The sequence below is a fragment of the Amblyomma maculatum genome, chromosome 1 (genome assembly GCF_055883805.1).
Source record: "Amblyomma maculatum isolate TAMU_Amacu chromosome 1, ASM5588380v1, whole genome shotgun sequence".
NCBI lineage: Eukaryota > Metazoa > Arthropoda > Arachnida > Ixodida > Ixodidae > Amblyomma > Amblyomma maculatum.
In genome coordinates this window covers 363126071-363147927 of record NC_139344.1, presented here as the reverse complement: position 1 = coordinate 363147927, position 21857 = coordinate 363126071, and the positions used below count along the sequence as shown (strand labels likewise).

General features: G+C 43.7%; 1 protein-coding gene across 1 annotated transcript; it reads left to right on the top strand.

Moving 5' to 3' along the window:
* The first annotated feature begins 83 nt into the window (after positions 1–83).
* On the top strand, positions 84–16110 carry mRpL17 (mitochondrial ribosomal protein L17). The gene is made up of 4 exons (XM_084591685.1): positions 84–313; positions 1559–1630; positions 3474–3645; positions 15849–16110. Exons 1-4 carry the CDS (start codon positions 122–124, stop codon positions 16061–16063), a joined length of 651 nt encoding a protein of 216 aa, XP_084447811.1. The 5' UTR covers positions 84–121; the 3' UTR covers positions 16064–16110.
* Positions 16111–21857: the final 5747 nt, after the last annotated feature.

Here is a 21857-nt window from a genome sequence, read left to right as displayed (position 1 = left end):
AGCTCAAAATTATATAGGTAATTTTACTGCGCTAACATTGGTAATAATTATTTGGTTCTGAATGTCTTACATTAAGCTGCGGGATGTTAATGGCCGCTGCCTGCGCACGAGAAGAGTGAGCATGGCTGATGCGACGCGGCTCATTCCGGCGCTGAAACATGTTGTCACGCACAGACATCGCAAGTTGACAACAGTTAAAGGAAGCGTTGGTCGTGTAGAGAAAATAAGGGCCACGTTAACGGCTCTTCTCAAGCATGAGAGGATTGAGCTCAATTATCCCCGAGCGGACGAAGTCCGGGGATATGCCGAGCGGGTAAGCATGCTCGCTCCTTTTCGAAAACACATTTCCCAGCAGCAGCTTCCAAAACCACGAAATTTTTAAGGTTTCACATGTGTCTATGCATTTTTAACGCACTTTTTGCAGCTTGATGTCATGCTAAACAGGGCTATGTAGGTTGTCGGGATGATGGATAACAGAAAGAATGTGGTTGAGAACTTCAGAAAGCTCGTACGGTTGCTTCTCCGCTTCTATTGGTTTGATGTATTCGTTCTCTCTTCAGTCATCGTCGACGTCGAAATTTGAGCTGCTTTGATAGGCTCGCAGAAATCTCCTCGGTTTCTATGCTAATTTTGCATAAAAGAAGCCACAGAAAAAAAAAAAAAAAAAAAAAAGACGCGTACCTCGTAACTTGCCTAAACAAGCCTTAATGCATACGCGATGTTGCCTAATGGTCTACTTAAGTTGCTGACAGTTTTTCTCCTGTGCGCGTTCTGTGTCATACGGCGCACTTTTAGTTCGCTATCGGTTACAACACGCAGCTCTAAATGACCCAGCGTGCAGCTTTGGAGCACCAGCATGTTGAAAGAAGCTTGCACACTTGGTCACCGCTTTCCTTTTAGAGGACTAGCCGGGCACTGCTCGCGACAAATCCACAATTAATGGACCTTCTAGCTCCCTCAACAAGGTTTCTCTGATTTTTTTTTTTCTTTTCTATTCAACGCTTTGAAAATATGACTGTGTTTCTAATGGTCATCGTCAATAGCTATATTACTTATTGTGTGCAGTGTTGTTTCATATTGAAGCTTGGTATCGCAAAACTTTGGACCAGTTCGTATTCATTGTAAAAGGCGGCACACCGAAGGAAAGGGCAGGATAAGCACGGGCGCACTGACAAACTGGAGTAAAATGGGAAAATTCCTCCCCTTGGTGACATCTCTTTAACATGTGTCAGTAGCCTGAAAGAAAATCAAAAATGATTAGGCTGTATTTTTGAGATGAAAGAAAATTGTGAAAGAGCTGCGAAAAGTGCCAGTACGTGATTCTAGCACATGGAATAATGAAAGACAGTCTGGAAAAGTGTACAGAATTTCTAGGAACCTGTGTTCCTTGATGCTGAACTTGTGCAGTACTCATTACCTGCTGTAATTATACTGTAGGCTTCGAGAATCTCCCTGTCAGCTTTCTGCTTCAGTTTGTATGCTCTTGTTCACCTGACGTTTTCTTTGGGCCATCTTTTTGTGGAGGTGTTTGCTAACCTCATCATTTTTCACCCCTCAGCTGATTCAAGATGCCATCCGTTATGGCGACTGTCACACACGAACCATGGAGCTCGCAGACTTCTGGATAAATGTATGTGTATTTCATGTGTCTACATGCGATGTTTCTTCTTTCTTAAATTTTGCTGTAACCTGTGCGCCCTGCTTACACGAGCTGCAGCCAGGAAGTTTGGTTGCTTAGGCATTAAAATAATGATGTCACCTACAGCTCCACCACGGCGGCTCAGGGGTTAAAGAGCTTGACAGATGAGCCAGGCAATCTGGGCTCAATCACAGGTGCGGCAGCCGCGTTTTGTGACGCAAGGCACCAGTGTGCTGTGTGGTGTCAGTCAAAGTTTTCCGTAGTCCCCGATACGGCATCCCTCACAGCCTGTGTTGTTTTGGAACATTAAACGCCATAAACCAAACCTAATTGCCCTCAGCAGTTAAAAGAAAGGAGACCATATAATTCTTCAGTGCCATTTATCATGTTGATGGTACAAAGGTGGAGGCCAGCACCAGGAGTAAACAACTAAAAGCACAACAGTGGCATTACAATACTGGCTTTCATATCAAGCTTTAGAATATGAAATAAATGGCAGATCATGTTTAGTTGGCATTGTAAATATTTTATATCTGCCACCTATAAGTAATTGGGCATGCTTCGACCCCAGCTGATTTGAAGAATTACAGAGCATCGAGGAAGGCGTAGTGCAGAGTTTGGCATGAAGCAGACCTTTATTCATGAATCATGTGCTTGTTATATCACTTTGTAAAGCGGTTCAGTGGCAACAATTTTACGGCCATTTTTAATCTAATTTGGAGCATTGGTTATCCTCAGCTGGCCAGCAGTACAATTTCAATATTAACGGGAGACAGCATTCGGTTCTTGTTTTGCATTTCTTCCCAATCTGCAAGCAAACTTCTTCCAGAGTATTGACATGGATGTGGCCTGCTTTGTTTCAACATTTTCACCCAGTTCACGCCTGTGTATTACAGCCGATCAATGTTTCCTTTGGTGACAATTTTGCACCAAATTGACTGCTTCCCAGTGGACTGGAGCATTAAGAAAATCTACATTGGTGCTTTTGGTTACTTTTTGGCTGCATTTATAGGCTCTTGTTTGGCTCGTTCATGATGGCGTTTTTTTAACTGCTGACGAGAATGCGCAGAAATTTTGCACTAATTTTGACCTTGGAACAAAAGGGGACAAAACATGGAACATGACTAGTGTCAATATTTGTGCATTCTCATCCAACAGAAGCAGGCAGAGAATCTCAAAGTTGATTGACACCTCTGAAGTATTTCGTTATCTCTGCAAAGGGACTGGCTGCGCAATGCTTTTCCAAGAGCATGAAACAGAAATTTTGACAATTACGAAGCCACCAGGTCTCCTGGAGAACGCAACTGCAAGCCTTCTGTCAATAGCCATAGCCCTCATGAAACATGTTTTCCTCAGTACAGAGACTGCAGGCTTCAGAAGCTTGTTTAGCGAGATAGTAAAAGATTAAGTAAACCAAGTATAACAGCAAGGTGAAGTTGAAGGTACTTATGGGAACAGTGCTTCTAGTCTGATGTTCCCAGCAATCTTCTGCAGAAAATGATTTCTGAACTGTGTTTGTGCTGCGGCGCCGCATATTGAAGAAGGTCATAGAATGCTGCAACTCACCGTTATGCAGTTTTTCGCTGTATATTTTAGCGATGGGGGTACATTTGCCATCAGAATATAAGGAGTGGCTACCTCTGGTTGTTCCTGTCCTTACTGCTCGTTGCTTTTGTTAACTCTTCAATGACAACACTGGAGCAGATTTACAATCAGATCAGGTGCACTGAAAGCAGGAAGCATTGCTTTCTTGTTCCTTTCTTTTTTTCTGCCAGCATTTCCTGTGGTTTGCAATGCTCACAACCATTGCCACTATTTGTTTGGGGGCACGCAGGAGAAGCAGTTGGTGCACAAGCTTTTCAAGGTGCTGGCTCCGCGTTTTGCCACTTACCAAGGCACGTACACCCGGGTTCATGTGCTGCAGACACCCTTCAATGACAAGTTCGACGAACCTCACAAACCGGGGCCGTACTACAAGTACAACTGGGTCTGCCTGGAGCTCAAAGGTGGGTACAAGTCAGTGCGTAACCAAACCAGGCTGATAAATTCTGCTCTGAAGGTCTGGGTAGCTACTGTATTGAGTCTGCGTTTCCTTCCACTTTGCTTGATTTGTCCCGCCGTGGTGGTGCAATGTAAGGGTACTCGACTACTGCGCCCAAGGATGCGGGATCGAATCCTGGCCGCAGAGGCTGCTTTTGAGTGGAGGCGAAGAGCTAGGCACCCCTGTGCTGTGCAATATCAGTGCACATTAAAGAACTCCACAGGTTTGAAATTTCTGGAGCCCTTCACTACGGCCTCCCTCATAGCCTTAGTTGCCTTGGGATGCTAAACCCCATAAACCAAACAAAACAAACCTTAAGTGGGAGTGACTGTTTTTCCCGGTTTTGTAAAATGCTTTACTTCGGGCACATTCTCGCAAATGTGGAATTAAAGGCCTTCGAATGCAGTGGGAGTGGTGTGTCTTCAGAAATGGCCCCGTTGCGCTTTAAGGATGTTTCGCCGCACAACCCATGTGGTGAAGCGTTGCGGTGAAGCTGCTGATGCAGTGAAGCCGCACATGATTAGTGCGTGGTTTAAACGTACCAAAAGCAGCATGTACACGCACGCAAGGAATAGATGTGTCAGTGTTAGAACAGCGTGCTGCTGCTATCCCAAATTCAAGGTAAGAGAACAGTAACACGCTAAGCAGCATCTAAAATGGCACGACTGGATGATGCGCACGTGCCCAATTGCAATCGCGATATGGTGCAAAGGAGATTGTCATGCCTGCTGTAGCATGCATGAAATGCACTGGCAGCTCCCATGCAATTTAGGTTTGAGGAGGTCTACTTTGGTAGTCGCTGGCTGTGAGGTTCGTAACTCGACACAATCTCTCAGAGGATTAGAGTTGGGGTAGCCCTAACACCGGCAGTGATCAGAAAGTGGCCCCAATTTCAACATTGGTATCCACACCCTGGGTGCCCCATCGCAAATCCAGAAATACAGAAGCTGACGTCCATCACCTGCTGTGGGAATGTCCAGCACTCAAGCCAACGCGGATCCGGCATCTGGTGGCAGCTGGCCTAGCCCATCATAATCCGCAGTCATATGCGGCTTGGACGCAGAGACCACATCATCGTTCACTCCTTGACTTCATTGCATCAGCGAACCTTTATTCATTTATTTGACCACATCCTTCATCCTTGATAGCATTTTTATGCCCTGAGGCAATAAACTTCGCAGAAAAAGAAAAAAATCTCTGTTCCAAATTAATTGGAGTGAGCCAGCAGAGAATCTCTGTGCAGGTGGCGTTTCTCGTTAAAAACTATGTGGGGTAGCTTTCGTCCATCCGTTGTGATGCAAAGTGTGGCTGTGCATTGCTGTCTTTCACTTTCCGTTGTAAGCACATGCACGCTCTTCTTCCACTTCAGCTCAACTGTCATATTCTTGGTTCGTCAAACCAGACTGGGTTTGATTGGCGTTACCAATCTGAGAGTGTGGTTACTCATGCTCTCTGCGCTTGTTGATAATGAAGTTCTGGAACTGCAGAAGCTTATCACCATACTCCAAGGGTAGACGTTGACACATAGCCGCGTGACTGCGAAGAGGCAGATTCTTTCGCTTCATGAAGCGCCCGGATCCATTCATTGCTGGCTTTAAACACTAACTGCAACCCCCTTGCTGCATGCAGTGTCAAGCGCTTTTGTGCACAGCATCTCGGTTGAAACAGTAAAGCCGTTGCGCCACGTCTCCGTCACATATTCAAGAAGCGAGTCTTCGATTTTTGAGAACATTCTGTGCTTCCCTCGGAAAGCGCGCCTCCAAAGATTTGTTTCCCTGAGAGCATCTACTTGGGAGCACCATCGTCGTACACATTTTTCGTCCACATCGAATTTTCGTCCAGCCACTCTTTTTTCTTCTTTTTGTGTAGTCCTCCATCATATTTCCCCATCGAGAAAAAAAAAAAAAAAAACTTCAGCTCACGAGCGCAGGACAGATCAATGCAGCAATGCGTTCCAATATCAAGATTGCACGTGATAGGTCTTGGGCGAGCAAGGTAAATAAAATGAGAAGCATGAACAGACTGCTGTGGCTGTGGCTATTCTTGGCTATTCCCGACGTGCGCCACGCTTGATTTTTGTGCCCTTCCTGGTGGCAGTAACCACAAAGTGTTCTGGATTTCTTGCACCGCGCAGTAGATCGCACTGCCCAACTTCCTTAAATTCTTGGTGTGGTATCTACTCGGGTAATTTTTTAATATCTTTTTTTCGTGTTTTTTTTTTTTTTTTTTTTTTCCTTAGAGGCGGGGGTGGCCATTACACGCGTCTATACGGTATTGTAGTGCCACGCTCCAAACGTAAAAGCAGCGGAGACTGCTGCATTTGCCGCGTGTATGGCTGAAACATGGCTCATTGTATCATCTACAATCGCTTTTTTCATTGTAGTTGTTTGTCTGATGTCACTTCATGCATTATCATCATGAAACTTGCAGAGTTCTGCTAAATTTTCACTAAATCACCACTTGCCAAGAAATAAGCAGTGCTGCAGGTTCGTTGTATCAAGCTGAACTGCCACAATATGTTGTTACGTGGAGTTCTCAAATGTATTCACTACAACAGAGGCGGCGTTGAGGAATCCAAAGCTTTACAATATCAGGGAATTCACTGCATGGAGGTTCATTTATATATAATAGAGTTTTAACCTAGTGACAAAATGTCAACAGCACTGAAGGTTTAGAAATCAGTATGCCACCATTTAGCAATGATTATCATTTGGTCTATTTTGTGCGGCTAGCCGAAATTGTGCAAAAGACCAGATTTGAAGGTCTTGAGCTAATTCAAATGCCCAAAGGCAGTAGACATTTTTTTTTTATCCACAAGAATATTTTCTATTTAGCCTTCAGTAGTTGTCAAAGGAGGGCCGGGCCGCTGAATTGTCAGGCATCGGTCTGGAAGTCACACATTCACTCCCCGCGACACTAAGTAGTTCTGATCACAATGTGATGGCTACTAAAAGTGTCCTGACACTAAACTTAGTATTCAAACTCTGTTTAGTGAGGAGTGCAACCAGAATGTGGTAAAGCGATTCGAGCTTTTAAGGACGTCTCTGTCGATGGATCCGGATGATTTCGGTCGCCTGGCTCTCTTTAAAGTGCACTGACTGGCATATTAAGAGAGCACCCTGTATTTTCTCTATATCGAAATGTGGCTGGAATGGAACCCAGAATTCGCCTGGCTCAGTACCTCACAAATTGGTAATACTGGGCTTTAAAGGAGAAAGTGGGGATAAGATCGCGAAAATTGCAAAAATAGTTGATTTTAGGAAATAGATTTTCAGCATCTACAGCACTCATTCTGCGTTACGATAAAATATTTTGCCAAAAAACTAATTCTAAGTGTTGCAAATAAATACGTAGACAGTGTAATGTATGTACATAGGCAGTGTATGCTAGTTCAAAACTTTCACGCTTGTTTTCTCAAAAGTTTGTTTTGAGCTTATCACCTTCCTCATGGAAAGCATAGTGCAGCAATGGATGCACGGATTTGAATGACGTTTGGTTTGTTGCAATTGCTGACATATGCCGTGTATTGAGACAGTCTCAGATTTACCTCCCAGGCTGTCATTGTCTTATTATCCAGTAATTAGGTCATGATACATTCTAAGCATTTGGAGACTGGGCATGCTTTGCTGTTTAAAGAGCAGAGAAATTAAAAAAGAAATTAGGAATGTCTTGATTTAGACCACACTTCTTAATAAAATATTAAAACCAGTTACAATCCCGTAGCCCATTTTGTTGTCGGGCTAAGCTTTCCACTAGCAGGCAACATTTGAACAACAAATAAACAATGTTAAAGCAAAAAATACTCAAGGTATCATTGTGAAACTTTATAGTATCTGACAGTTTGATACTATTTCAAGTCCTTGTACTAATTTTCATCGCTCTAAGTTGAAAAATCCCCTCTTCCCTCCATAAGGGGTTAGCAACACTTGCAAAACAAAATATTTTCAGTTTCGTATAATGCCTTGCATAAACCATATTTAACTAATTCTTAATGCACACCCATTTTTCATGGTCGGAAAAGAAGTGCAGTGCCTTCAATTGTAACATAAATCAAATTGTCTCGCTCCAGCAAAGAAATTAATTGTCTCGCTTAGAACAATCAACAGTGTTGAAACCATTCTAATGTCACGAGTTGAACAGCACCACCACCTCACTTGCCTCTCGCCATCTAGCCAGCATAATCATCACTCACACACAATCTTTATAGTAGCCTCCCTGTCAGTCTTAATTGCGCTAGACATTTCATTCTAAGTGCCGTCCATGGCATTTAAATTTCCACACTCCACCTCTCCTAACTCATGAGGTTAGGTTTGGTGCAATTTGACCTTTGGCTCTCCGCGGAGTGGAGGTCTGGCTTTGACATCGTACCACATGACTCAATACGTGAGGCGCAGCTTCAGTGCTCGCTTAGCTTTGCCGCTGCTGTATCACGCAACTAGGACGGAGAGGCATAACAACTGTTTCGCCGGCGCTTGCTTCTCCAGTCTCAGCACGAATGAGGTGCAAGCTGGGCCCTGTGCTTTGACTTTCTGACGTAGGCGTCAGACTGTATCTGACAATCCCGATATTATAGCTTGCCGTGAAAAAGAAGCGCACTAAATCCATCTTTTTCACAAAGTGTGGCGCCCTCTGGTAGTGGTTGAAAATTCGTCTGCTGCTGGTTGAAAACATTTTTGGGAGAGACAGCCGCCTGCGAAATGACGATGCGTATTTTTGACAGCTACCGCCATCTGTCGCATGCGCCTGCCACGAATGTGAACTGCACATGGCCCCTGAGATCAGCTACAGCTGTGCCGATCGTGGAGGCTGAGAACGCATGTGCAGCTGGGCCTGGTGGTTCGTTTTCAACAAGGGAGAGGCAGCCGAAACCGACCAAGGGTGATAAACTTGGCTATTAAAGCAACGCATACTGAAGAAAGTGGCAATTATGGCTGAAGAAACTGACAGCGAACGCTGCCGCTGCTTCAACTGCAGCGTCAACACCATGCCTAACAGAGCTTCTGCTCATGTACTAGGTTTAACCATGCTCAGTCTCTGAAACTTTTTTTTTTTTTTTTTCTAACAGCGAAAACCTGTTTTAGAAAAAGTCAACCACGCCAGAACTTTGGTTCCATCGCAAGAACACTCACCCGACCGTACGTCACAATAAGTGACACCTCGACACAGGCTTTCGTCATAACTTAGCAGTGGTCCTGGCACTGGCCTGGCCAGCCAGTGAGTTTCTAGCTTCCTGCGCTGCCCTCTTTTCACTGGATCCTTGCATGTTTCATGCCTACCATATTTTGGAGCGCTCCGCTAAAAAAACAAAAAACTGCGCCTCTTCTAGGGAACGCAACTGCTTAGATGATGATTTTTTTTTTTCTACCCTGCATTCTAGTGCACTTGATTCTTCTTCACAACGTAGTTTTTATTTTGGCTAATGTTTAGGTCAGAGTGTTGCTGATAAAACACTTTATATGCTTGGAATGTGTTTCGGTATTCACGGCTGCGGTGAACAGTATTGAAACGCAAGAAATATGAAGCTGCTATTTTGTGATGGCAGTGACAGTAGGATGTTCGTGGCGTAGTTTTATTCTCGTGCTCAACTCTAAGGTTTGTGTCATCTTTAAGAAATTTTTGGAGGGAAGGCGCATAAGTGTTAAAATCGAGTAAATATCATATTTTGGCCCTTACTGCAATAATGGGCTCTCTGGGCGTTGAAGTGAGCTGCAGGTGGGTCTTAAACTTCACAGGATTAGTGAATGACTAATTATGTAGAACTTTTCACAGCTTGAGCCAATCGGTATGTAAAATGATCTGCCATTAAGGTTATGACACGGTATTGTAGGCTACCACCGCACATATACAGCTCCGCTTTAACTAAGCCGTATGAATGTGCCTGCGTGGCCTGGGGATAACATGAATGCAAGGGTCCTGGTAAGCCGAATCTGATATCACCCTCCCACGTGAAAGGAGAGGCCTAAGTTGGCAGCTCCTTTCAAAACCAACGTCAGGCAACCCTATATTCACTCGAGGCCTGCCCATGTCAACTGGTTGGGCCATGCTCGCGATTTTTGCTCACAACGCCAACGCAAAAGCCGTATTTTCGGTGAACGGAGCCTTTAATGGTCTAGCGTTAAAATATCGTACTGGCTGTTGCTATGCATGTTGCCAAGATATCGGAAGCATAGAGCATTCAGTTTTTCTTGCGATACGTACTTGCACCACCAGGGCTGTTTCACTTGTTCGTCTTTTGAGCCTATAAACAGTGCATTTTGGTGGGCATAGCTTTCAGGTTCCGTCAGCACAGTGCCACTGTTTGTTAAGTTGCTGGGTTGGAGCACGTTGCTGCAAGCTGATCACAGTTGAATTACATGTTTGTGAATTGCAGCAAGGTTAGGTATGCATTGCAACACTATACGGCATAGTAGCAGAACTGTATATTTGAGCAACTTACCCATCACCGTATTTTTCACTTTGTGTGCACAAAAGGAAAGGATAAGCAAAGGCCTTGTACAGAATGCAAAATTTATTAGGGTCGTTCCATGCCAAGTGATCGAGGCTGTGCACTTGACCATTTTTTATTTAGAAAAATTTGTGGGTGATCAAGTTAACATGAATAACATTTACCAGCTTATTTTTCGCAAGGAACTATTGTTCGCGCCGTGGCCGCCATCTCAAGTTAGCGAGCAGTAGCATAACATAGTTTAGGAAAAGTTGTGAAAAATAAACATTTATATGCATGCCTGTGAAACTTTTCTGACACAATTGATGTTGTGCTCTTTTATGAAATAAAGGTAATGAAATTTGTTTCATTTTTTATTTAAATAAACATTGTGAAGAAAGATTGAAAACATCCATATTTGAAAATTTTTATCTAGATCTACTTTCATACAGCAGTCAACTATTTTCCATGTTGCCCACAATGCAAGGAATGTAATAAAAGTATTGCAGAGATCAAAGAAAGTAACGTGTGTAAGCTAAGAAGCTTTGACTATCTGAAAATAGGCGTTCTCTACCATATTAGGTCATCTGTTGCATAGTGAGGTGTTCCAAATAAAAACAGGAAATATGGTTAGCTTCAAAGTGTCGATCAATGGCCTTTATTTCTGAAAATTTAATCTTAGTACTTTTGGTTTGAAGCATGAAAATAAATTTTAAGTCTCAGCTGACCGCCGGCGTCTCCGCACTTGCTGTTTGCTGCAGCGGATGTCCCGTCGGTTGCCAATAGAGACAAAATCAGCGCTCCATTTCACTATTAGTATGCGGTGCAGAGTCGACACTGCCCTCACCAGAAATCCAGGAATTTGTTGACGGCATGTGTAAAAAAAATAAATAACGATGTGGATGAAGATCAAGATACATACCCCGTGCATTAAACCTGGTTTAGGGATTGTCCGTGCGGATAAACTGCCACGTCACTGCTTAACGCTCTCGACTGGCTGTGTTCAGTCATGGCAGCCGCTGCAGGCTGTTCAAAGCATTGTCATTAGCTTCACAGTGGAGCTGTTCACTCGGAGGCAGACAGACAAGGAGGCAGAGCATCATAAATGTGGAAGACCTACCTGAAACTGAACGCCTCATAACCTTTAGAGCTAAGCAGACACTTCATATCACAACGATGTGGGCCTATCGCAGAGAGAAAGGAGTTACCAGGCATTTATAATGATTGGGCTGTTTTATTTGGTTCAAAAGAGCAGGAATCAGGTTGTTTTTAGGTGCAAACCACCGACGTGCTACATCACTGCTCACTGTTGGGGAATCACCAATGTGGTAGATGCTGCCCTTTTCAGAAATTCCTTTGAGTACTCTCGAGCGTAGCAATGTGCTGAAAGAATGTGACCGAGTGTTGCATCGGACATCGATGATCAGAACTGGGTGCGATAATTTTTACAATACTGAACTGCCTCTCACATTCAGCATTGATGTGTGGTATACAGAGGATTCCGAGCATTACTGCCAAGATACGGCTAAATTTCTTTTGCCCATCTGCTCCTTTCAGCTGGGAGATGGCGCTTCACTGCTTGTCGGCGCGTTCTCTTGTAGCATATCTTGAGGAATGTCAAATGCCTGAGGTTTGACATTTCGAGAGAATTCAAAGCTCGGTCTTTTGACTCTTGCTGCTTCAGCAGAAAATCACTACACAAAGAAAAGGACATTCTAAAAGGCCATAGTGTCGATGGACTTCAGATCTGCAAGTCTAGAATTAGTTACTGCATTTCAGCCAAAGGGAATTTGAGGCGAATATGATCACAGGCAATGACTATGTATTCCCGAACAGCCTCATAAAATTGTTTTTGCTCGCTTGGCTTGAGTTTCTGAGCAATGCGTTTGGCTTCCAGCTCAACCACAATGTCTTCATCATCCTTCTGTCCATTTCTGTCCTGGTAATCAACTGTAAGTAGGTCCTTGTGTTCCTTTAAGAGGCATGGCTGCACAAACCTTGCAGCACGTGTATTTGAGGAGCTTGCGACTTGAGCCAGCAGTTCAATGCCTCAAAGGCAGGAATGGTGTTATTCAAAGAAAGATGGCATGCTTTGTTGAGGTCAGAGCTCAAGAACTCAAACATCCTCTCAAGCCACATCAGTGGCATTAGCCTTTTTCGCTGCCACTGGTGTCGTGTCTGCTGCCTTCTTCAGTTTGTATGGCACATGCTCCAGTTGTGCGCTTTGCGCTGATGCCACTGGAGTCTTTGGAATTTGGTAGTTATGACAGAAATTGTGTACACCTCATGAAGGAAAAAACTCAACAGAGTTGAGTTGTTGATTTATTAACCTTTCCAGGCATTTCCCAAGGGAGAGCCACTGGGTTGGCGCATGCTTCAGAATTTTTCGATACTCAACTTGTGCATTTCTTGAAAATGCTGAAGGGCAGTTTTTCTTTTCGCACTTTTTTTTTTCCCAATTAAAAAAGAAAAACATATACGAGGACTTCGTCCACACTTCTCTGGAAGACAAGACACTGCTTTTTCTGCTGAAATGTTGATTAAATGGCATGGACAGCCAATTATAATAACATCTTCATGGGTCTTCGTCAGCGCTGCCGCTACGCCATTTTTCTTTCCCAGCATCACGTTGGTATTGCCAGGGCCACAAGCTATGCAATTAGACAACAGTATGCCCAAGGAACTGAGACTGTCTATCGGCAGTCTGGCGATATTGCGCTCAGTTGACTGGCCCTCCAGGGTGCTCAATGCAAGAAGTCTACCCTCCATTACACCCAGTTCTAGACAAAATAAGTAACCACGATCATGTACAGCTGTGCTTGGCTATCGTTACTGCCATCTACGGCAACTGGAGACACTCTCTTTCAGGGCACTCACCGTGCTCTCTCGTGCGTGGCTCGCCATTTCACAGACAGTTGCTCTAATCTTGGCTCTAGAACATGCGTTAGTGCTTCGCAACCTCAGACTTCGGGAACATCTTGTGAAATAGAGGTCCCACGTGCTCAGAGGCGCTCAGCGGAATGTTATGCGCAACAAGAAATCTGTAAACAAGCACTCCGCACTGATGACGTCGCTGTCGTCTTGCGCGGCAAGGAAATTTTGGAGACTTTATTGCTTGTCTTGACACTGAAGGTTGCTTGAGTGCTTCTTCGACGAAATGTGTCTAGCCGAGACCGTTCTGCCGCCGTGCGAGATGCTGACGTCCAATTGAAAATTGTGCAAAACGCATGATTCTCGCCTTTCCGAGACTCCGCAATACCGAGCCTCTGCAATGAAAAAAGAAATTATAATGGGCGAGGCAATCATACTTATGGATTTTGCTGAGAATTAGTTGTTTTTTTCCAGGATACTTCACAATCATACCACTGGGTCAGTATGCAGGCAACATTGTATCCAATGTCATTTATCACCGCACACAAAAGAAGAGTGCAGAAATTTCAGTTATGTCATTTGTTGTGGTCTCAAACTCGCTAGAACACAACAGAGTTGCCATTCGGTCATTTCAAAAGGAAATATTCAAGAAGTTGAAAAAGAAAATTCATTACTTTTCCTACGGTGCACCTTCTCAGTACAAGTATAAAAAGAATGTCGTAAACCTCTCCTACTATGAAACCGACTTCACTTTGGCGGTCGATTGGAATTTTTTTGTTACCTCACACGGCAAGAGTGTTTGCGACAGTATTGGTGGAACAGTGAAGCGCTTGGCAGCCGTGTGTGTATACAGTGGTCAAATACTGACCCCCTATGAGCTGTTCACATGGGCAGAGAAGACTATGAGGAGCGTCGTAGCCCTCTGGATGCCCAAAGAAGTGGTCCGAGGAAATGAAGGCGACCTCACCGACGATTCTCAAGAGCACAACTATTGAAAGGAATATGCAGGTTTCACCACATCAAGCCTTTATCTCCTTCAACAGTCCGTGCGGGACATACGTCATACTTGGCGACCCAGGAGTTTAAAGTAGCAAGATAAAAATGAACAATCCAAAGGACCTTCAGAGAGCCAAAATATGAAGAATGCACTGAAAGCATCATGCAGTGGTTCTAATTTGTTAATTCCTTGTCATTTGTAGCATGCAGTGCACTGAAGTGTGAGCATGGAGCACTGCCAGTGCTGAAGTCAAGGACTTAATTTCAAGGTTTAATATTTCGCTTCGAACGGAGAGTACTCTGATTAAATTTTCAGAACTAAAGGCCATTGATTGATACTTCGACACTTGCCATATTTCATATTTTTACTGGGAACACCTCAGTACGCAACAGGCGGCTGAATATGGCCAAGAATGCACATTTTCTGGTAATCAAAGTTGCTTAGCTTAAACACGTCACATTTCTTGATCTCTGCAATAATTTTATTACATTCCTTGCCTTGTTGGGAACATGGGAAAATAGTTTGACTGCTGTATCTGCATTTTGATAAAAATTTTCAAATCTGCATCTTTTTGTACATTTTTCTGTATATTTTTTTCAATCACAAATCAAACTAATGTCCAGTTTATTTCGTAAAAAGAGCACAACATATAATATATGTGTGAAAAGAGTTTCATAGGTATATGTGCAAACTTTTACTTTTAAGAATTTTTTTATTTGCGAGTGTTTCTGTAGCAGTTCAGTCTTTAACAGATTGATACTAACAAGTGGTCGGTGTTGAAACTGAGGCTCATTGTGATTAGCGGCATCAGTTGCGTCATCGATGCAGGCATCTGACATCAAATGGCGTCATTCTGTTACTAGGTGTTAGGGACGGCATTTCAGCTCGGGCAACTCGCATTGTATCGACATCACATCACCATTCACTGCAAACTCGTCTTGCCAAATGATGTCTATGGGGTTGAAATATTTCTTACAAGTATGCACAGTAAGCAAATTGAAAGAGCAGCCAGCAACTTTTCTCGGGAGATAACACTTTATCACTTCTCTCACAGTTCACTATCAGGCGGGAAACAAAAAAAGTGACACATTTTTGTCGTCATTCCTCTAGCCAGAGCTGCAGTCCGTTCCTGATCTAGGCGGAGGCATATTAAGGTGTACACACATATGCATGTGCTTCCTATCGGTGCATGACGTCGCATACCTGTTCGACCAAGTGAAATTTTATGGCAGATAGTGCCGAATATTGCACTTTTTTCTGTTGTGGAGCTTTCAGTGCTGTCAAATTGACAATTTGAGGAGTGTCCGCAGTGTCGGTTTCGTTTCCACTGAAAGTACCTTTAACATGTATCTATTTCCTGATCCACATTCTCGTTACTTTTTGTCAAGAGTAAGTCGTACACATAGCTGTCGCAATGGTTGTGGAGTAAAACTCTATCCGCAGCCTTTGCGTATCCTTCGTGGTGAATAATGAAAAATGCCCCTGTCCTAGCAGTGTTGGTGCATATTAAAGAACCCCGGATGATCTTTATATTGTAACACACACAACAATGAGCACTCTTTCCTCTCGCTTCCTTGTTTTGTTCCCTCCTTCAACCTTCCTCTCACAGCATGTTGGAGGTGTCCACCATGACGAACACACTTGACAGTGCTTGTCTTTTCCTCATGGCTATTTTCCTAACATGGTTGGGATAAAGCAACACCCTAGTTGCGATCATGCATCAGAGCAACAATGTAGATTCCAAGAGAGGGCAAATGTATAGCAAGGGCGGACGTGTGTTCAGTAAGTGGGAATAAGATGGCTGCAATTGGCAAGGGACCATGGTTTGGCAGCTGGTAATAGTTGATGCATAACATGCAGTGAAATGTTGTCACAGGCAATCCATACCCTCCGGTTCCGGGTGTGGTGGCACCGAACCCACAGTTTCTTCCCAACGTGCTGCTGTCAGAGGCACGCAAGGAGGTGCACCGGATGCAGTTCCCCGAGAAGGCCGCAGCCCCGCCACCCCCGCAACCTGGCACTGTATTGGTGACACAGCGGTCGGCGAAGCCAGCCACCCCTCCCGGTGCTGGGGCAGGCCCCACCAAGTAGAATGTAGCAATATGATGTAAATAAACTCTGATAGTAATCAGTCCTTACTATTGACCCTGAATGTGTTGTGGCATTGCACTAATGTGATGTACGATGGGTGAGCAGTAACCCAGATTGCTGCACAGTTCATGCATAATATGTGGGTCTTCTAGAAGCTGCATATGGCTTATGAAAGATGTTACGCTGAAGGGCTTTCGATTACTTTTAACTATTGCGGCTTCTTGAATTTGCACTGAGATTGCAGAGAACACGGGCGTCTTTTGCATTTTGCCTCAACATAGAGCTTCCTGACATTACGTTTGGCAGGAGCTGCCAACTCGGGTCTCTCCTTTCATGCGGGAGGGTGACATCAGAATCAGCCTGCCTTGCATTCACGTTATCCCTAGGTCACGCAGACACGTCCATACGGCTCGGTTAAAGCGAGGCTTTATATTTTGGCTGATAGCTTCCGCTATCATGTCGTAGCGAAAGTGGGAGTGAAAATGGAAAGAGGTGCCATGGTGGAGGGGTTCGAACCACTGGGCGATAGAGGCTTTCGCCTCTTCGTAGTTTAGTGATCCAAAGGGTCCCCTAGAATTTTCAAATCACTGACATGGTCAGATACAAATTAAGTTGGACCACATAACACCATACTCCGTTTGCTCACTTGTGATGCTTCTTTACTGCTGATTTCATGGGACTTCGAGTTGAGAGAGAATGGCATATGAGCAGCATTCACTGTCCTGATTTTCGCTGGTAGACTGAGCAAGACTTTGTTATGGAGCTGGCTATGCATTCTGGTGCTGCTTAAAGTGATCACTGGTCTCAGTTGTTTAGATCATAATACAGTCGCACAGTGAATACTATTCTAATTTTCAGCCATATCTCGCACGCTTTCACTTGTCTCCAGTTACTCGAAGTCTCGGCAAATTGTGGCAAATGGCTGAGGCAGCACGATATAAGTTTTCATGGGGCCTAAAAGGTGCGGGTTCAAGTGGACTCTTAACTTATTGCTTTGCTAGTCTAGCATTAACGAATGGTACTGGTTTGATAGTTGTATCCATACTAAACGTTATACATTACCCACAGTCAAAGGAATATTGGCGCTTCACAAAGGCTACCTACCTGGAAAACTGCTTCTACGAGGCATGTGTAGAGTGCTTCGGAGTGCTGTCAGGGACCTGTGGTCTCCTAAATTATTGCATGCCTCATCTCCCCTTTTCTTTTATCCACATTAGTTTAGGAATTGTAGTTATACTGTATGATTCTTCAGCGCCAAACAGATCCCAAACCACTATCCTTCTCTCGGGAGATGTTATTTTATAAGAAAATTTTCTTGTTTTTGTAACTAGGCTGTCGCTTGTGCAGAGAAAACTCTTGCCCTGTCTGATAATCAATTCTGCAAATCTTATTGGCCTTAATATGTCCGCAGTGTTGTCCGACACTATTTCAGGGATCTCATTTGCATGTTTTCTGGCTTTATTGCTGCCGTGAGAAGCCTTTGCATTGAGAAATGGACACTTCCTAAGTGGTAGAAAACCAAGCAAACCAAAATATACTGGAGATGTGCCGGGATTCCTTAGAATGCGGAGATGTTTATCTAAAAACAATTTATTACATTCATGCATAAAATGCTTGGAATATAACCAGCCCTTATACATAGCATTCATTGGTTAAAAAAAGCATTTGACTCAGTAGAAACCTTGGCAGCCGTGCAGGCATTGCGAAATTTGATGTTGAGAGCCGTATGTAAAAGTACTGAAGGATATCTACAGACTTTTGCAATGGGGGCCCTGGGCGTCACCATATTGCTCGCTGAGCTGTTGTGTACGCCTTACAGAGCACGGTGGAAGCTTCAGCTGAACTGGTTTGCAACAGCCCAGAAAGGAGATGTTTTGATCCTCGCCCGATGCAAAGGTCTATAGTGGCTGCATAGTAACTGTAGTTTTACACAAAGAAAGTAACAAAATTCCCATAAAGCAAGGTGTTAGGCAAGGAGACACAATCTCTCCAGTACTATTCACAGCTTGCTTAGAGGACGTGTTCAGAGACTTTGGAATGGGAGCAGTTAAGGACGAGGGTTGATGGAGAATACCTCAGTATTCTGCAATTCGCTGATTACATTGGAAGTTGTAGGCAAATATGTCTACTTAAGACAGATAGTAACCGCAGATCCGAACCATGAAAGGGAAATAACTGGGAGAATAAGATTGGGATGACGCTCATTTGGCAAGTACTTGCAGATGACTAGCAACTTAACGGTATGACTCAAGGGGAAAGTAGATGACAGTTGCATCTTACTTGTACTCACTTGTGGGGCTGAAGCTGAAAAGGGTTCTACTTAAGTTGAGGACAACGCAGAGTGCTATAGAGCGAAAAATGGTAGTTGTGACGTTAAGAGATAGGAAGCACACAAAGTGCGTCAGAGAAATAAATCGATTTAATTACATTCTCGTGGAAATCAAGAAGAAATAGCATGGGCAGGGCATGTAGTGCAAAAAAAAAGGTGACCGATGGTCGCTTAGGATAACAAACTGAAATCCAAGGGAAGGAAAGTGTAGCAAGGAGCGGGAGTTCAGGGTAACAAACTGGATTCCAAGGGAAGGAAAGTGTAGCAAGGAGCGGGAGTTCAGGGTAACAAACTGGATTCCAAGGGAAGGAAAGCGTAGCAAGGAGTGGCAGAAATTTTGGTGGGCGGATGAGGTTAAGAAGTTTGCAGGGGTCAGGTGGATGCTACTAGCACAGGACCAAGCTAACTCAAGGAATACTATAGGAGAGGCCTTCGCCCTGCAGTGGGTATAGCCCGGCTGATGATGATGATAACACATTCATTTGGCATATCTGGCTTGAGATGGTTCTGTGTGGCTTGTTCTAAAGGGCTCCGAATACATGCTCCAGCCATTTGTGGTGCATAGTAGCTTGGTAGTAGCCACAATCATTGCCAAATATTGTGCACATAAGAGACACCAAAGGGACTGTGAAGCAGCAGCACAATCATTTCAACTGCTGCTTATGGGATTCTGAAACCTGACATTTCTCTTCAATGCAGGCTAGTCATACGCAGAATTTTCTTGATTGCTTATTTTGAGGGGTGAAAAGCTCTAAACTGCTCTAATTCTGTGTGTACCAAGTTCAGCCACTGCTTGAACTGGAACATAAATCGTAACACGAGTTTTATGTAGAGTGCGCAAAGTTGGTTGGTTGGTTGGTTTGTAGGGTTTAACGTCCCAAAGCAACTCAGGCTATGAGAGTATGCAAAGTATGCACAATTTCTGGCTCGCAGTCTCACTGTTTCAAGCCTGCCAAGATGCATTTTCAGGCTTGTTAGTGGTTTCTGGTTTATGAAGCAACTTGGGAAAAATTCAAGGAAAAAGAAAATATGACAGAAGTCCTGCCTGAGCACTTGTGTCACAATATATATATTTTTTTTATCTTTCGCACTTTGTTTTGGTTGCCTTGATATTCCACTTGTGTGACCTACCCCTAACCTCCGTAAAAAAATAAAATTATACTGTTTCTTCCATTATCAAGAGTAGCTGCAAGCATGGAATGATGACGGGCCCATCATGGCGTCAGCAAGGGTGAGCAGTTTTCTGCTGTAATGTATCATTGACAAAGGATCGCTTTCCGCAAGATGCTGCCTACCTTTCCTTTCATCAGGCTTCATTACTCAGTTTAAGCGGCTGTGACGGTGACAGCAACGATGCAGAAACTTACGCGGCCATGAGGAAATGCTGGCCTGACAAGAATTTAAGACTCAACTAGTTTGAGTGCTCCCCCGACATGTATACAACAATCTGCTAAAGAGGGAAATGCCATAAGCAGACGCAACGCCGTGAAGGACTTGATTCGAAATGCCCAAAAGCACATCAAACAGCTGCTGTGACAGTCAGCGTCGAGCACTGATGGGAACCATGGCGGCGTCCTTGGGGAGAGAGCGAGAAACCCACCTCGTTAAATCTCGTTCTGTGCCCAGATGTTAATGTTTTGGCATCCGGATGACGAGGAATTGGTGCCCAAATGTTCGACCTCGGTTATTTCCGACGTCTCAAGATCACCGACAGCGTGAGCTAAGAACATTTCATGCTTGAGAATCCATGCACATATTCGTGATTAACAGTGCTTCCCACATGCTGCACAATGCTTTTAACTTGACTGATGTACCCAAGGCCGCATTGATTAAATGGAGATGAATGCTGATTTTAGGCCCCTGAGGTGAGGAAAGTGAGACCAACATTAACCCAGTTTTCACCTCAACTGCTGTCCTTTGCTTACAGCCAACAAAATTAGGCCTCCTCTAGAAACTTGGTGTCAACTAGAATATTTTTATCTTTTCCTGAATTTGTTTGGCCCAGTTTAGGTATTCATGACCTTGGTGTGTGAACTGACAGATGGAACAGTTTCTTGCACTGTCATCAGCCGGAGAAAATATTGCAATAAGTAACCCCTTTGTTGCCTTCCTTATGCTGAGCGGTGCTTCCTGGCCTATCAAGGAAGCGAAACAGCGTAACATCTGATGAAGAAGAAAAGGAAACTTTTTCTTCTTAAAGCAACTATCATACCCATTTATTGCAAGCACAATGGCTCTCAAACAAAGCTGAGTGATGAGAAACCATGATAAAAACAAAGACTGTTAGGGATGAGAATTTTGAGATTAAGAGGCGTCTGTGTGCTGTGCAGTGTCAGTGCACATTAAAGATTCCTAGGTGGTGGAAATTACACTGTAGCCCTCCACTACAGCTCCTCTTACTTTACTTTCACTCCCACCTTCCTCCCTTCCCATGTGGCACTGGTGCCTTTCCCTTCCTGTGAACCAATTATTATTATCATTATTATTAGGCAAACCTTCAGTGCTGTAAGTGTATTATGGATGATAGCCATTATATTAAAGAAGCGGTGCTGTGCAGTTACAATCACCTAGTGGCCTGTAAGGTACCTAACAGTCTCTCATGGCATGCTGAGACGTTGCTCACTTAACCGTTCACATCCTGAAAAATATCAGTCATGTGGTCAGCCGATTGCTGCTGAAAGCATCTCACAAGCTGATGGTAAAGTTTATCTCTTGCAGTACAGCAAATGGAATAGCACACTCTAATGTACAGAACTCCAAAAACAAAACAGGCTGTTACTGAGGTGCTGTTACTTTTATGCTACCTTCCCCTAGTCTTCCGATAAACATTCATGATGCCGCAACAAGAACACGTGTAAATCAAAGGACTTTGTACAGTTTCAGCCTGTCATTGTTCAGACAGCAGGTTTTTACATCAACGAGATGAGTATACATTTAGAGAGCTTGATTGCCAGGAAAGGTATTCATAATTTGAGCCGATATTACAGGGCATGTAGAGGACACTTCTATTGGGTTTTCCGGGTTTTTGTGTTTTTTTTTTCATTTTGTTTCACAGAAATTTAAAAGCAGGCCATTAGTTTCCTGAACCTCATCTAGCACCCCAAGAAAACGTTTTTAAAATTAACACTGTAACACATCTTATTTTGATCATTGGCAATGTTGGTAGACGTCCATGGAACATTTTCTTTGTTGGCAATGTTGGAAGGACGTTCATGGAACATCTTCTTTTTGTTAGTAAAAATTAAGAAATGACTTCACATCTCCATTGTCTACAGAAAATTGGAATGGGGACAATTTTTCATAGTTTTCATTCATTCAACAGAGTTCAGGATATTTGCCATGTTCACTGTGTCATAGGATCACCAGTTGGTCGTCCAGATACGCAAGCTATATGGCCAGAAAGACTGGTTAGGGATGCTGAGTAAGTTTCAAAGTGCCCTTAAAAAACACACAGACAAGGATGAT